Here is a 15577-nt window from a genome sequence, read left to right as displayed (position 1 = left end):
TTTGAAACAAAGAAAGTCTCCACATAATTGATCTTGTTTTCGTAAAGCTTTTAAATAACATTGTTGTGAAGCCGTAGGCAATTTGCAATGTGAAATTTTGTTGCAGACTCTCATTGTAGTGGAAACGGCCTACTCTTGTTATACATCATACTTTGACCATATCAATTCCCATAATTATGTCCGCATAAATTAGAATGTAGTACAAAACAGCATACATAAACATTACATATTTCCGAGGGGTTAAGCAATTTACAAGGTTGAACAAAAGAACATTACGGCATAAGTGCCCTGCTGCATAAGAATTTTTTTCAAACACAAAGTATACATTGTAAATAGTAGTTTTACAATTTATTAGAATTTTTTACTCTATTTTCTAGATAGATTGTGTTACAATTTTTGCATCAACGTTTCGAATCACACTCTATGATCTATCATCAGGATGAGAGAGCCGAAAGAAAAAGAATCACAATATAATACAGTAATATCACAATATAATATCATAAGAAATGAAATCAATCTCTGCTACTTATCTAGCAGTTCAACGTTGAGATGATAACAAACAGGAATTGGATGACAAAACTTTATCCTCGATAAGTGGAGTGAAATCCTAGAATATCTGGAATGTGGGACATAATAAAATGTGAAGCTAAAAAGGTTCACTTCTGCCATGTAGGTTAAAACTCCGGAATCTCTTGTTCATACAAATGAATAAACTTTGAAGCAATCTATGAACTGAGTTGCTTCAGGAAACTACAGAGGCATTTCATTAGTTTCTCAAAAATACCCAGAATGCACAGGTCACACTTAAACATTAATTAGATGTGCCTTACCTCCATAATCCAACACTTGAACCATTAATTTGATTTAAAATACCTTCAGTTTCCAAGTCTGGACAAAATCTATCATTCGTCTTAATCACGTACTCTCCCTACTTACTAACCTTGGTATCACAGATACTAAACTCAATACATTGAATTTCAAATGATATTTAATTTAACTGGAAAATGGATTACAACAGATACGTATTTCACTGTTAGATCTCATGTGGGCATTGAGGAAATTGAAAAGACAATAAATTAAAAGTTTAATAAACCATTCAAAACATATCATGGGGCTAGAGGTGGATATCACAGATGCGAGAAGGGATATAGATTGTAAACACTATGAAAGCTAACAGATTTCTACAGATTTTTATATATTTCATTATTGCCAGATTTTAGAGAAAAGACAATAAATTCGAAGTTTAATAAACCTGACATAGGAAATACTCAGCTTAATTTATTGCTTTTATAATGCATTTTATGTTTCCATTCTGCAAAGGCCATATGCAAATAGCCTATTTCTTACACAAGAATTGTGTGGAATGAGAAATGCACACTGATGTAGCCAGCATTTTTCAATTGGCAAATAGTATATTTATATTAAAACAATTATCCATACATGGAAAAAACACCATTCCAAACTCTTTATGCTACAGGTAACAAGACAGTATATGCTTATGAAAAAGATGGTCAAACTTGAAGCTATATAATTGGTACCTCCCAATAATAGATATAATATCCATGGTTGATAGATGCAACAGAATGTTACAATCCATATTATGATTACAGAAAAACATTGTAGACGAATAAAAATTTGCAACATGATGCAAGCCAGAACTTTTTAATTGGCAAATAGCATTTTTATATTAAAACAATTATCCATATATAAAAAAACACCATTCCAAACTCTTTATGCTACAGGTGACAAGACAGTATATGCTTATGAAAAAGATGGTCAAACTTGAAGCCATATAATTGGTACCTCCCAATAATAGATATAATATCCATGGTTGATAGATGCAACAGAATGTTACAATCCATATTATGATTACAGAAAAACATTGTAGACGAATAAAAATTTGCAACATGATGCAAGCTAAGTGCTATCACTGTAAGTTAGTGACCATCATTGTTTCTGCAGATTGACTGAGTGCATTTGTTGTAAACAGTCAGAATATATTGACAGAAATGAGAAATATCTTTGAGGATATTGAGGACAGTTCTAAGTAAGTAGAATAGAATCAGGCTATATAGCTCATCGAGTTCGAAATTACATCGGATATTAATAAAAAAAACAAAAATGCCCCACCCTCTAGAAAAATTGTTTTGGGAAGACACAAGCCAAAATAATAAAAGAGAAAAGCAACAAATATACTCCTTTTAGTAGTATGTTCTAAAGCAGAGAAGCCTGTCTAAAATTTCTTATCCTTGAGTGGTCCTCTTGGAATCTTGCTGAGAACTTTAATATCAAATACCCTGTATTGCTTCTTTATTTCATCCCATGCCTTCTCTGCAAAGGATTCAATCTGGTCCTCATATTTTTCGTACAGGAAAGGGACTGTATGTGCTATCAAAAAAGCTGCATGGAACAATGGTAGTAAATATCATAATAAAATTTACCCATTTGAGAAAACAATTCAAACTTGAAAATGTTGTAGTGCTGAAGTACATACTACTGCTAAGAATTTGCACATAGTCTAGAAACAGCTTGGAGGAATAGAAACACACAAGATTTACTGTAAGAGGTTTCAAGAACTCATTCCAATCATTAAGTACAAAATTTGAGTACTAGTACAAAAGATGAGAAGGTCATTCTTACCAACATAAAAGAGAGTCAAGAAGCTTGTGCAGCTACCAATCAAAGAGAGTATCCAGAGACCTGCAATGACCTGTTAAAAAAGAGGATTAGAAGAACCTTTCCTGAACTGAAATTTATTGAAGTGGTGAAACCCACTATTCATCACTACTTCAAAACAGTGGTAATAGCACATTGTGTAGTGATGTGTAGGATTTGTTATAAAGGCTCCATCCACTAGCAAGGTAAGGGGCTGCATATAGTTTCTAGGAGATGCTTTACTGTTCGCTCTCTTGACTATCAAACACATTGTCTACTCAAAGTTTAATTCAGATTTTAACCTTGATTTCTATCTTCTCCAATTCCTGTTTTACAAATCCCTGTGTGAGCCAAACCACCCACCACCATCAACACGGGCTTGCCTTCTTTCAGTTTATGACATAAATCCTCTAAACACCAAGGATAGCTACAATGATTTTTAATTTATTGCCTGGATCAATTTTTATCATATAATCTGCACATGTTTATTTCTTTATTTAATGCCAAATACAAAAAAATAATAAGATTATCCTGGTAATGATAATGGTGCAGTTCATTAAATTCCTTTAACTCACTAGACATGTCCAACATTTTAAGTAGGGTGCACATTTGTTTCTATAAACCAGTGTAACACGGGGACGTGTCCCCCCCTCAAAATTGGGCTGTCTTGGAGACGGGGGGACGGCATCTCGGCATGTCGAGCGGCGCCACTGAGAGCGCCACCGCCGCCAGAGACGGCAAGACGTCTCCGAGATGGCTAGAGGTCTCCGAGATGGCAAGACATCTCCGAGTGTGGGTGTGCAGGGGGACACCAAGGAGTCTCCTTCATTGAGGGGGGACGCCGAGGAGTCTCCTTCATTGATTTGACATTTTGATTTGGACTCTTGGAGACTTGTAGTTTTTGTTTGCATTATATACTTATTTTGATATCATGATTCATGGCACATGATATTTAGAGTAATCATCTTTATGTAATGACTCATATGATCATTGATTACTATTAGATAGTAGAATCTAGATATTCATACTATTGATCTGAAGGCTGATATATAGAGTATAGACTAATATTTATTATTTGTTGATATTCAATGTTCAATGTTCATTGTTTGTTTGTCATTTGATCATGAATCATGATGTTCCAATTGAAAAATTCAATGCAATGTTTAATGTTTAAGTTTTTTACATCTTTGTATCTTATATTGTATAATTGTAGTACATCTATTCATAACTAGCATTTTAAGTACCATATGTATGGTATATACACCCCTGCTCCTTCCGCCACCCCCCCAATCCCCCGCCACCGTCCCCCTGCCATCCCCAAATCAAGGCCCCTCTGTCCCCCCGTCTCGGAAACTTGTCCCCCAAGGCAGTGTAACTATGCTATAAACACAATGCTATCACTGTTGAATGAGATATTCCTATCACAACCAAAGATAAGAAAATGAATTCAAGAATTGATCGTATAAAAAAGGATGAGATATTAAATGCACATACCACAACAAATTTTTTCAGGTCTTTGCCAGATGCAACATCGTGCAACACAGCAAATAAGCGATTGATTTCAAATCTCAAAGCTGAAGCCACATTCAGAAACATCTCTTCAGAGAATGCTACCTTTGGTATGTCTGCTGGTTGCCTGTCAAAATAAATCACGAACAAAAAAATCAGTTCTCAACTAATTAGATTTGTATTCTAAATTTATTTATTTTTGGAAATTTCATATTTCAGTACATACTTATGATGCAGACTAGAGATTGCAAATAAAATATTCAAGATTCCATGCACCAACTAGGGCTCATTTCAGCCAAAGGATATCCGGTCCAAATAGCATGTGAATTACAGAAATGAGTATCAGGGCTGCCCCAGGCAAATTTGGAACAGCTCCTTTGGGTGTATTCTTTAAGCATACAATTGAAAACATACATCCAGCAGCAAGATTCAACAAAACTGAATAGAAATCAGTAAATGGCCAAAGATAGAAAGTACACACTTGTTAATGAAAGCTGATCCTTTTGACCACAAGAACATAACTGTGATGCTGAGTATGAGCAGGTGGCAAATAAGTGTAAGCAAATGATAACCCATACATTCAAATAGAAACCAAATTGCAGTAGCTCCGACCAGAACACTAGCCGAGACTTGTTTATTCCTCCAAAGTATAACATCAGCAGCTGTATATCCACTTCAAAGTTTTAGAATCAATTTTAAACAAAGACACTTACAACAAATTGCTCTAGCAAATGTGAAACTGAAAACTTCAACCAAAGTGAACTGACAATATTAGAGCATTGTCACTATTCTTTGAAATAAAAACACAGCCCAAATCTCTACAATTAGGTGATCAACTGCATTATTCTATACACAATATTTTTAGATTACAGAAAAGAAGAGGAAACACAAAAATTACATTTGCCTCCACCAAAGAGACTATGCACGGGTTTTTGCCGGCCAAAGAGACGATTTACTGAAGCTGTCACTGAATCTACAGCTGAGTATACCCCGGATTTATTCTTTGATTTGTCATCATCAGAATCTGATGATGATGATGAGTCATGGCCTGGAAATTTATCATGAATCTTCTCCAGCACGCTGTCAAGGATAGATGCAGCCTCCTCACCATGTTCCGACATTTTCACTGAAAAACCACAAACTTTTTTTTAAATGCATGATCAGAACTTGTTGCAATCAGCATTTTGCCTCAACAAACGACAAAACAAACTGAAAACTTTAAAAATCAACATGACAATCCAAAAATCAACATGTTACTCATTCTGAATCTGCTATATGCTAGATTGTAAATGCAAATTAAAACATAGAAATGCAAAAGCAATTTGCTACAATTAGATTCCACAAAATATAAAGACCTACACAAAAAGAATGAATCAAAAATACAAAATCATTGCAAATCATTCAGTTTAAGTAAAATGTCACTCTTATTCAACAGAAGGTTGAAATTTTTTTTTGGAAGTTAAAAATTGATGTGAAATTTACAACCAAGTTCGGCAACACACACAGGAAAATCAAATCACGGGAAGAAATGTAAAATGTGTGGTCAATTTGCTAAACTCCAATCGGAATGATTTAGAATGCAAAATCAGCATATTTAGACTCTGATTCTCCGAACATCAAACCCTTGGCCAAAGACAAACAACAAAATTCGTGAGGTAGGATGTAAATACACTGATTACATTAAATGTCAAAACTATAAAGTCAGGAACAAACAGGATACAAGTTAAATATTTTCATTACAGATTCTAAAAAAATCAGAACCTAAGCTATAAGAACAAGTTGTCAAAAACAAAATCAATATGCTACAATCAGATTCTATTGAAAATTAAAACCCAAATTATACAAGGTCGAGTTGTGAAATGCTTGATCAATGTCTAGACTCTAGTTTTGCAAATGTCAAAAACCTGAGAAGGAGAACAGATTAGAATGCAAATTTGATGTGCTTAACTCAGGTTTTGTTGCATCTAAGAGTCTAAGCCAACAACAAACTGGACAATTCAGAGTTATTATTTGGACTCTGTAAAATCAGATGAATGTGGTACACTTCCATTCTGAATAATATCAACATCTAAGCACATGAACATACCAGAAATGCAAAGTCAATATGTTACACTGAAGTATTAATAGCCTAAACATGAATAAATTAAAGAAAGTCTTTCCAACGTTCATTGAATCAATTAGAGAGATTCTGATCACACTGTGTGATCTGAAACATTGATACAAAATTTACTCAATTCTCTACCAAAAATCCTCTAATTAACAAAATATATATATATATATATTAAATAAGGCAAAATCAATGTTTTGTTCTACACGTAAATACTGTGAAAACAAACAAACTATAAAAATGCAAAAACTCTGTGTCCTACAAATATCAGAACAGAAAATGTAACATATGATGCACCACACTCTGATTGTGGAGAACATGTGCTACAGCCTACAGGTTCCGTTTTTGCAAAACAATGAACAAATCAAATAATATAATATTGATATTCTACACTTCACATTCATGTTTGATTGTGATTATGCAAAATCCATATGTTACATCGACTTCTGCAAGTCATGAAAAAATAAGCATAAGGGCAAATCCAGTGATGTCAGACCAATGTTCTAGAGTCAAATCCTGTAAAATATCAAAACTAACATAGAGGAACAAATCACAAATTTCATACACTCCGTTTCTATAAAAACATCTAAAACTAAAGAAAAGATCAACATAGGAAATGTAATACACTTTAGTTTAACAAAATACACAGCCTGAACACAAGAGCAACCCACAAGTCAAATCCTGTAAAATATCAAAACTAACAGAGAGGAATAAACCACAAATTTCAAACACTCCATTTCTATAAAAACATCTAAAAGTAAACAAAAGATCAACATAGGACATGTAATACACTCTAGTTTAATAAAATACACAGCCTGAACTGAAGAGCAACCCACAAAATATGAGATGAATGTGTTACTTAAGTTCTGCGAAGTCTCAATGTACAAGAACAAACCATTAAATGCAATGGATTCTGCGAAGGAAAAAAAGGCAAAAGAACTAATTGTAAAAAACAAAATCAATCGAATTAAAAAGCTGGACTACCAAAACTTGAGCAGAAGAAGAAACCGGAGACTACAAAATCGACGGGCTACCACTCTGCTTCCACCCAAAAAACGATGACGAAACTTCTGAATCGCTACAATTCAACTATGCAAAATATCAAAACCTTCAAACAAACACAAACTAGAATATACAGAACGGAAGTAATACGCTCTGAAAAAGATAAAATATCGCAATGTATACGAGAGAATAATCGGTCTTGAAAAAATTCAATACGCATTCCTCCAATTCACATATTTGAAAACAAAACAAAACAAAAACTAGACAGAAAAAAATCCATTACAGTCACACTCTGCATACCAAAAAGTCTTAACTAAAAGAACAAAGAGGAAAAAAAATCATTATGCCACAACTCCATCCTGCAGAAGATCGAAAAATTTAGCACATGATAAACCATAAAAAATTCAACAGAACACACATAACACAAGAACCAACAGCAAATCGCAAAATCAATATGCCATGCTCAGCTTTCAAAAAATATCTCACTTACCCCAGCAAACAAATTTATTTAAAAATTAACAAATTATGACAAACGATACATGGAAAAAAAAGGATTCTGCTAACTGTAACATCCAAAAATATCTATACAACATTTGAATTCCACAGAAAACAAACCATAAAAACGAAACCAAAGGATGAAATGCCAGACATTCTACTAAAACGCTACCGGTAAAATGCAAAATTAATATACCAGGCTCAGATACATAAACCTGATACGAAACGCATTCAGCTAATTGTAAAATGCAAGATCTATATATTAATAGACGATTCTGCTAAACATCAAAAACTGGCCAAAAAAGCAAAAAACAAACCATGAAACGCAAATGATTCTTCGATAGAACAAAATTTCTAAAACACAAAAACAACATGCTACTCTCAGCTTTTTGCAAAATATCAACGGCTAGGCACAGCAAAAGCCACAAAATGCAATGGATCCTGCAAGAGATCAAACAACCAGGCTGATAAATGCAAAATGAACTAGCTAATCTCTGATTGGACCAAATTTAAAAACTTAAGGCAAGAACACACTAGAAGAGCGCAAAACCGAGGAGCTGCCTTCCGATCTCGTAAAATATCAGAACATTTCACAAAATCGACACTTCAAAGAGCCGATCCGAGCAGAAGAAATCAATCACATACCTCGTCCGCACAGGAAGCCACCAAATGATATGATAAATCCGCGTTCCCCGCCTTAAAATCGCCCAAAAAAGTTAAAAAAGAAAATACTGCAAAAGCACAAAGCCGAAAGAAATCAAATCGCTGGAAAAAAATGCTACAAAAGCACATAACCAAAAACTACAATTCTTTTACCAAATCCACCACGAAACTCCAGTCCAGTAAAGGAAACACTGAAAAGTTGATCATTACACTTCAAAACATACAAGAAATACCAAATTTAAAGAAAACAAAAATAGAGGGTTTCTTCGCCTGTAAGATTTACCGGAAGAACTCCAGCAAGAATTTTGAAAAACTATGACGATCGGAAAATTTTTACAAGCGGAAACTTCATGAATTAAAATGCAGTTCCCATTGATTTTACAAGTTGGGGCATTTCAGCTGACAAGTAGACAGTGATTTCAACGAAGCAATTTTGGCCGTTGATTTGTTCCTGCTCTCGTCATCTCGCCCGTCTATTGGCCATACCAAACCCTCTTCAAACCTCTGGTTATGTTAAATCTCAAATTACTTTTAGATCGGACGGCTAGGAGAGGGTGAAAATTCCCAGCCGTTGATGTTTGTCGCGTACTGTTGACCGTTAGATGAAAGGGTTCGGAAGCTTATACGTGTTTACTTTTGATTGGTTTGAATATTCATGAGATTCTTCCCTTCGTCCTGTCCATATTATCCACATTGTTTCTAAAACCACTTTAACGTTAATTGTAGGTTTTTTGTGATACTTGTTTCAAGAAAATTAGGTCTCCGCCGGGGTTGTTAATTTGTTTTTAATAATTGTTTGAACTTGGAAGGGTTTTGTGTTGAATTTAGATATTTTAATAATTAATAATTTTTGTTTTACGCTTATAATTTATGGGTCTCTTTTTATTTTTGGTATAGAAATGAAATTTGCTAACTTTTTTGGATAATGTTTATATGATTTTATGAAGTTTGGAGGGTTGTGGCATTACAATCCTAAGTATTGTGATTGTTGGGCTTAGTCTATACGACTTTAAATGAGGACCACTATTATTTTTTTGATAAAGTTGTGGTTATCTTCTTAGATCAATATATTTGTGATCTTTCTTTTAAAAATATTTTTTTTAAAGATTTAGCCAATACAATGTAAAGTCTTAGTCTCATCTTTCGTAGTTTCTACATGTACATTTAGAGTATTCATTATATCAAAGGAATTCAATATAAAGTATTAGTCTCATCTGTTGTGGTGTTGAAAGCCTTATGTTTAACAATACTCTTAAAAGACTTATGGTTTTCAATGTTGAATATAGTAGAGTATATTAGAAGGACCTAATTTACCTTTTTAAAGAGGTTTGAATTTAATAATTTGATATTTAAATTATAGTAGTTTTATTATGGTTTTTAAAGGGGTTTGAATATTATATTTTAATGTTCAAATAATTTAAAAGTTATTGTTATATTGTAAAATTCTATATAAAAAGAGGTTTTAAATTACAAGGTGGTTTCAAAGGGCTACATGTGTGAGTGTGCAAATGTGAACAAGTTGTGTCGAGAGTAGCAATTAGAACATAGTTTGGTGGAGGTCATATCCAACAATAAAAAGTGCCTTGGTTCTCACTCTCAAGTCAAGTTCATAGGGAGTTCCTAGTGGTGATTCATTGTACTCTCGAAAGAGAGGTCACAAGTTCAAATCCCACTGGGGAGTAGGGTATGTACGCCTCGTTTGTAGTGCAGTTAGGTACCTACCGCAAGGAGTATGAGGTAGTCTCATTCATTGTCACCATATGTTAACCCATCCACCTATGGCTGGTGTCATGGACTATAAAAGCCCATTTCCTTTCCTTTCCTTTCCCTCCAATACCTTCTCAACTCTTGATGCTCTCATCTTATTGTCCTATCCATTCATCTTCGTGGAATGCAAGATTAGCTTAAACCCTTTCACCGCATACAACAATTTATGAAGGGGAAATTAGTCCGATAAACCCTCATTCATCTTCCCAAATATAAATACAACCTTCTATTAGTAGTATAGATGTGGTTCCAAATTTTGTGCATATGATATGTTTAGTGCATAATGCAACACCCATTTTACAATTGATTCCCTATTACTTTTCAAGTTAAGGCTTTGTTTTGCAAACTTTATGTTTGATGCACACTACATGACCCATTTTAAAGTTAATTTTCAAGGTTATTCATAAATTGAGGTTTTCTTTTGCAAGTTCTAGAGTCAACTAATGTACACAAACCTTGTTAGATTGATTTGACTCTTTTATTGTTTACACAACTCGTAGTAAGGAGCACCTTACTAGGCCAAAAAGTCATGTTCTTGTCTCTTTCTTCTCATATGGCTCATAGTGAGTAGTATCTTACTAGCTAAAGAAGACATGTGTTCACTTCTTTCCTCTAATATGCTCCATGTGTAGCATGTGTTGATCATATTACTCCTTTTATCTTAGTATTTGAGATAGATGAAATCCTAAGACACTGGAGGTTTGGTGTTTTCTTGTCTTTGTTGTGTCCTAGAGAAAATCTTGTGATGTTATCTTATGATTTATTAAGAGGACGGATGTGAGGTCACACTCCTACTAAAGTTGGGGATAAATGTAGTGTCATAAATTGTATATTTGTACATTCACAAGATCTCCTAGTGCTCACTCTAGTTCTCTTGATTATTTGTTACCCAAATTTCCTAATCTTACTCATACTAGGACTTGATTTTGTGTGCATAATATTGTTATGGCTCCCATGCCCTCTAATCTATCCCTCACACACCAAACTAAGCACTCAGGCCCTAGTCCCAATAGGCTATAGTGTTATGTGTATTAGTCTCCATGGACTATGGTGCTAGGCTAATCCACTCATCATGGTGCAAGTTGTATCTTTTATTGAGTATTAATCAAGAGTTTGAGTCTTTTTAAAGGCATTGAAGAAGAAGATTCAAACATTAAAGAAGTTCAGAATTGAAGATGACATCCATAATCAACTCTTGTGTTTCTTCCATGAGTGAACAAAGACACGGAGTCCCTTTCTAGCCTTGTCTAACTCTAATAAAGGCTTCAAGTGAGGGAGAAATAATTAGAGAAGATATAGCATTCTGATTTAACATTCTTTGCTTCATACTCGAGGATTATATCAAACATTTTGGTTGTAGTTGGGGTTGAATCATCTTGGGGTTTGATGGAGAGAAAAGTCCCTATATAAAACATCAAACATTGTCATTCTTCCTCTGCGTACAAGTTCACTGATCTCTATGGAGGAAGTGTTGCAAATCTAGAGAAGTTATACTAAGACAAGCATATTTTGATCTGAAAAGAGGTTTAGGACACTTCTTACTTTAACACATAGACCATAGTGAGCAAATTAGTCCAAACCCTTTTTTAAAAAAAATCCAAAGGATGCATCAAAGTGACGTTCTAATTTGGATCTAGCAACAACATCATTTTTGGGTCTACTATAATGGTGGTGCATACTGGCTTAGTCCTACAAATTGGAGCCTAAGTTTCAATAATAGGTTCCTCTCTAAATGTCATTTCCAAATCTACGCTCTATGTCTTTTTATTAGACTTGTAGCTTTTTTATTATACTAATTATTGTTAAATTTCATGTCTTTACAGTCTTATTGAATAAACTATATTCATGCTAAATAAATTGATAAGGGGGTGTGTCATTCTAATCCACTTTGCATTCAACTCTTGCCTACCTCCACTAGCTTGAATTTGAATTGAGTCTTGATATTCCCTAATGAAAATAAGTAGAAAGGGAACATGCTTGATCTCCAGTTTTCATAGTTAGGCTACCTAGCCTATTTCACCCTTTCTGAAAAGGAGGCCAAATCATAGGTGGGGGAGCCTAAAGTGTCCATAATAGGTCTAAGGGAAATACCAACCTTATGAGTTTTTGTAACCTCACAAATGTTGAGTATGACTTCCACAAAGGATATGAGACATGTTTTTGTAGATTCACCAAAAGAACAATTGGAAATGGCTAATTTGACATTGCTTAAAATATGTGAGACATGATTAATAGATTAAACAATTAAAAAAATAATCAAGCATTTTAGAGACATAGCCTAACTTGTTCAAAATAATCAAGGTATTTCTCTTGTTAGTCTTGACAATAAAGAGGTCATTATGACATAAGTGATTCTCAAAGGCTCTTAATTATGCTTTAGGAATATTGTACATAGAAGGTTATTTGTGTCTTAAGGAGAATGTATAGTCTCAATGATCTTCTTTGACTAATTCCTTATTTGGAAAATGGATGTTGTATGTCTTGAATGATAGTATTTATCATTGTAATATTTTATTTACTATGTACGTTTTATCTAGATGGGCATGCAACATGCAGATGTTCCTTAAAGATTATTGTGAGGTGATATGATTTAGGACTTATAAGATTATGACTTAATCCTAACAATTAGATTTAATTTCTCAATCTAAGCAGTAAATGCATGGCTATGTTCCTTAAATCATTGAAATTACATAGAAGAGTATTAAAGAACTGATACAAGGGAATTTTAATCAATTGCGTGCAATTAAATAATGCTTTAACTGAAGCAAATTAACGTAATTTAAAAATGCAATAAAAGAACATCACATAACTGCCAGAAAGAGAGATGAGAAAAAAAGCACAACACGATTTGATCTCGGAGTTCACCCTGTTAGGACTACATCTCTGGGTCTAGCTCCAACTGGCAGATTGATCCAATTAACTCCAAATCAAGTACAACGTCTTACAAATTCAACCCCTTGTAGAACATTAGCAATACATTGCTCCAATGTTTAGGATTGAAACTATGCCCTCTAGATTTTCTCGCTCCTCCAAGATTTAATTACACAAAAATCCTCAATTTACATTAGCAGAATGCTCTCAACATTTCTCTATCAATTCCTCAAATGCCTATCGACTATCAGCTCCATCAACTCTATCAATTCTATCTATGTTTTGAAAATGACCTACCCCCGCCTCCTTTTTATACAAAAAAATGGCTTAAAAATAGGCCAAAACAAAAATATTTAATTATAGGCCTTGAACAAACTCCCCTTTTGAAATAGCCCTCTTTAAATTTTTGTGTTTTAGCATTTTACCAAATTAGGGTGGTTAAAAATTAACAAAATAACAAATAAACCCATTTTTAATAGGGGCGGTTTGCTTGTTAACACTTAAATAATGATGATGCCTTAAATATATCAAAAGGCAACCGTGGCGCAAAGGCCATACGTCTTTTACCCGACCGTTGGGTCGAGGGTTCAACCCTCGCCAGCGGCCTTTTAAAGGAGAATAGGCAGCCGACAACCCTTAAATAGCAATTTTCTTAAATTGTTATTAAGAACTCCATGTGGCCTAACGACCACAGGTTACCTTTGGTGACCAATTCAGTCGCGGGGTCAAATCCCCCCACTGGCTACTTCACACTACAAGCTAAAAATTGCCATTGATGTGTACATACCACTACTTGACATGTGTCTGTCATGTCAGATAAAGGACATGTCAGATGCCAACTCACTCTAGGGTGCCACATGGCTTCCTTGCCATACACGTGCAACCACAATTTTTTTTGCCATGTATGCCATGTCAATGACACATGTCACCTTTTGATTGGCTCATTTACTTGATGCTGACATCATCATATAGTCATGTTGATATCATCAACCCTCTTTGGTCAACTAAACTTTGACTGAATATAACTTTCGTGTACGAGCTTCGATTTTGACAAAACAAACATCGTTGGAAAGCTCTCAACCAGATCTTCGACTTGGCATAGACTTTGACCAATTTTGGAGAGTTCCAAATTTTTCCTTTCTAATGGCCTTTGGTCCAGGTTTTGACCCAACTTTGACTGGCCATAACTCGAGCATATCGACTCCTTTTTTGCTTGTTCGAGTTGCGTTGGACTTAGAATTTCGAGGACTTCAATCTAGTACTGATTATTAGAATTTTGGAGATACTTCAAAATTTAGTGAAAATATCCTCCAGATCATGAGGCCACTTGGTGTTGTATCCTAACACCATAATAAAATATATTTATAATATTTTAATATTACTTTTATTTTTCTATGGATTAATACTAGCATCATGCATATAATATTTGTATTGTGGGAGTTATCTCATTATACATGACTAAGACACGTGTTAACATCGTGTGTATTCCTACCTCATACCTATCCTATATAAGTAAGGTCCCTCATTACACATTTCATACTCAAACATTATTCAATTGATGTAGTATTATGCACGTCATAATGTAATTCTCTCTCATGGAAGTTTTTTTGGTTTAGTAGGGTATCTGGGGTTATTGAGGTCACCTATATATTCTGACATACTATGAATTTGCCACTCTGCATGTAGTGTACCTTTATAGTTTCTACAATTTTGATCAATATAACATCAATGTTGGATCACCCTTCAGTAATAAGCACAGATAATGAAATTAATTAACTAGAAAACCATTTTAATGCAATTGCATAGTCATACCTTTTGTTTTATTTAATGGACCTTGCTTAGTTAGAGTGTCTTTTATGCAATAACAAGTCAATTCTACATGTGACATATTCTTCAACAAATTTAGGTCATTTTATTACCCCATTCTAATTTTGTCATCACTAAATCGTAGAAATTGATCTATTGATCTGTAGACTTCCCATTCCTCATCCCAAATCAAATCTATAATTATATCACTGACCCATATCATTCTCATAGTTATACAATAGAACTTTAGAGTTTTAAGTTTTAAACTCAACTTAAATGTTATCGACTTGAAGTTTCTAATAGCTATTATTAGCCAATATAACATACGTTTGTGCTAGTTGGTTTGTTGTTTTCTTTTATTTTGAAATATCCACTCTTTCACTTTAAAATGACATGATAACCATTAGAAGAGAATGCACATGAGATCACCAAAGTAGAAACATAGGTCATACTAAACACATCAACAACTCAATATAATTTTTTTTGTCATATTTTTCATTTACACATCAAATTCAATTTTGGTTATTTGTAGTTGAATCCATTTGCTCAAGAATTCAACATAGGAGAATAAAATCCTTGTACATTAGATAATTTCTAAAAGGTGTATTTAAGAGCTACCAACTTCTTTACTGTATTTTAAATAAAAAGGTTGGATAACTTGTCATGGGTAATTACTTCTTACAAGTGCATTTTCCTAATAAT

At 34.0% G+C, this 15577-nt stretch overlaps 1 protein-coding gene across 5 annotated transcripts; it reads right to left on the bottom strand.

The window, feature by feature from the left end:
- Positions 1 to 1758: 1758 nt before the first annotated feature.
- On the bottom strand, positions 1759 to 8805 carry LOC149550151 (reticulon-like protein B3). 5 transcript variants are annotated; one of them, XM_089793264.1, is made up of 8 exons: positions 8715 to 8805; positions 8585 to 8622; positions 8414 to 8499; positions 5063 to 5305; positions 4646 to 4826; positions 4150 to 4291; positions 2641 to 2710; positions 1759 to 2400 (listed from the first exon to the last, which is right to left on the bottom strand). In XM_089793264.1, the coding sequence occupies exons 4-8, from the start codon at positions 5283 to 5285 to the stop codon at positions 2234 to 2236; spliced, it is 783 nt and encodes a 260-aa protein (XP_089649390.1). In that variant the 5' UTR covers positions 5286 to 5305; positions 8414 to 8499; positions 8585 to 8622; positions 8715 to 8805; the 3' UTR covers positions 1759 to 2233. The 5 variants fall into 5 exon arrangements, with proteins under 5 accessions (XP_089649390.1, XP_089649388.1, XP_089649389.1 ...); XM_089793262.1 differs by having other exon boundaries at positions 5063 to 5290; XM_089793263.1 differs by lacking the exon at positions 8585 to 8622.
- Positions 8806 to 15577: the final 6772 nt, after the last annotated feature.

Source organism: Cupressus sempervirens, chromosome 7 (assembly GCF_028749045.1).
Source record: "Cupressus sempervirens isolate cs-2001-9-10 chromosome 7, ASM2874904v1, whole genome shotgun sequence".
Lineage (NCBI taxonomy): Eukaryota > Viridiplantae > Streptophyta > Pinopsida > Cupressales > Cupressaceae > Cupressus > Cupressus sempervirens.
The sequence above is the reverse complement of the archived record's forward strand: the minus strand, read 5'-3'. Positions and strand labels throughout refer to the sequence as shown.

Bases quoted from the DNA above. Each gene is read 5' to 3' on its own strand.
- LOC149550151 (XM_089793264.1), bottom strand. From the start codon at position 5,285: ATGTCGGAACATGGTGAGGAGGCTGCATCTATCCTTGACAGCGTGCTG. The intron at 4,292-4,645 runs GTGTGTACTTTC...TTATTTTGACAG, and splicing joins GGATCAGCTTTCATTAACAA to GCAACCAGCAGACATACCAA. The intron at 2,711-4,149 runs GTATGTGCATTT...CTTTTTTAACAG, and splicing joins ACCTGAAAAAATTTGTTGTG to GTCATTGCAGGTCTCTGGAT.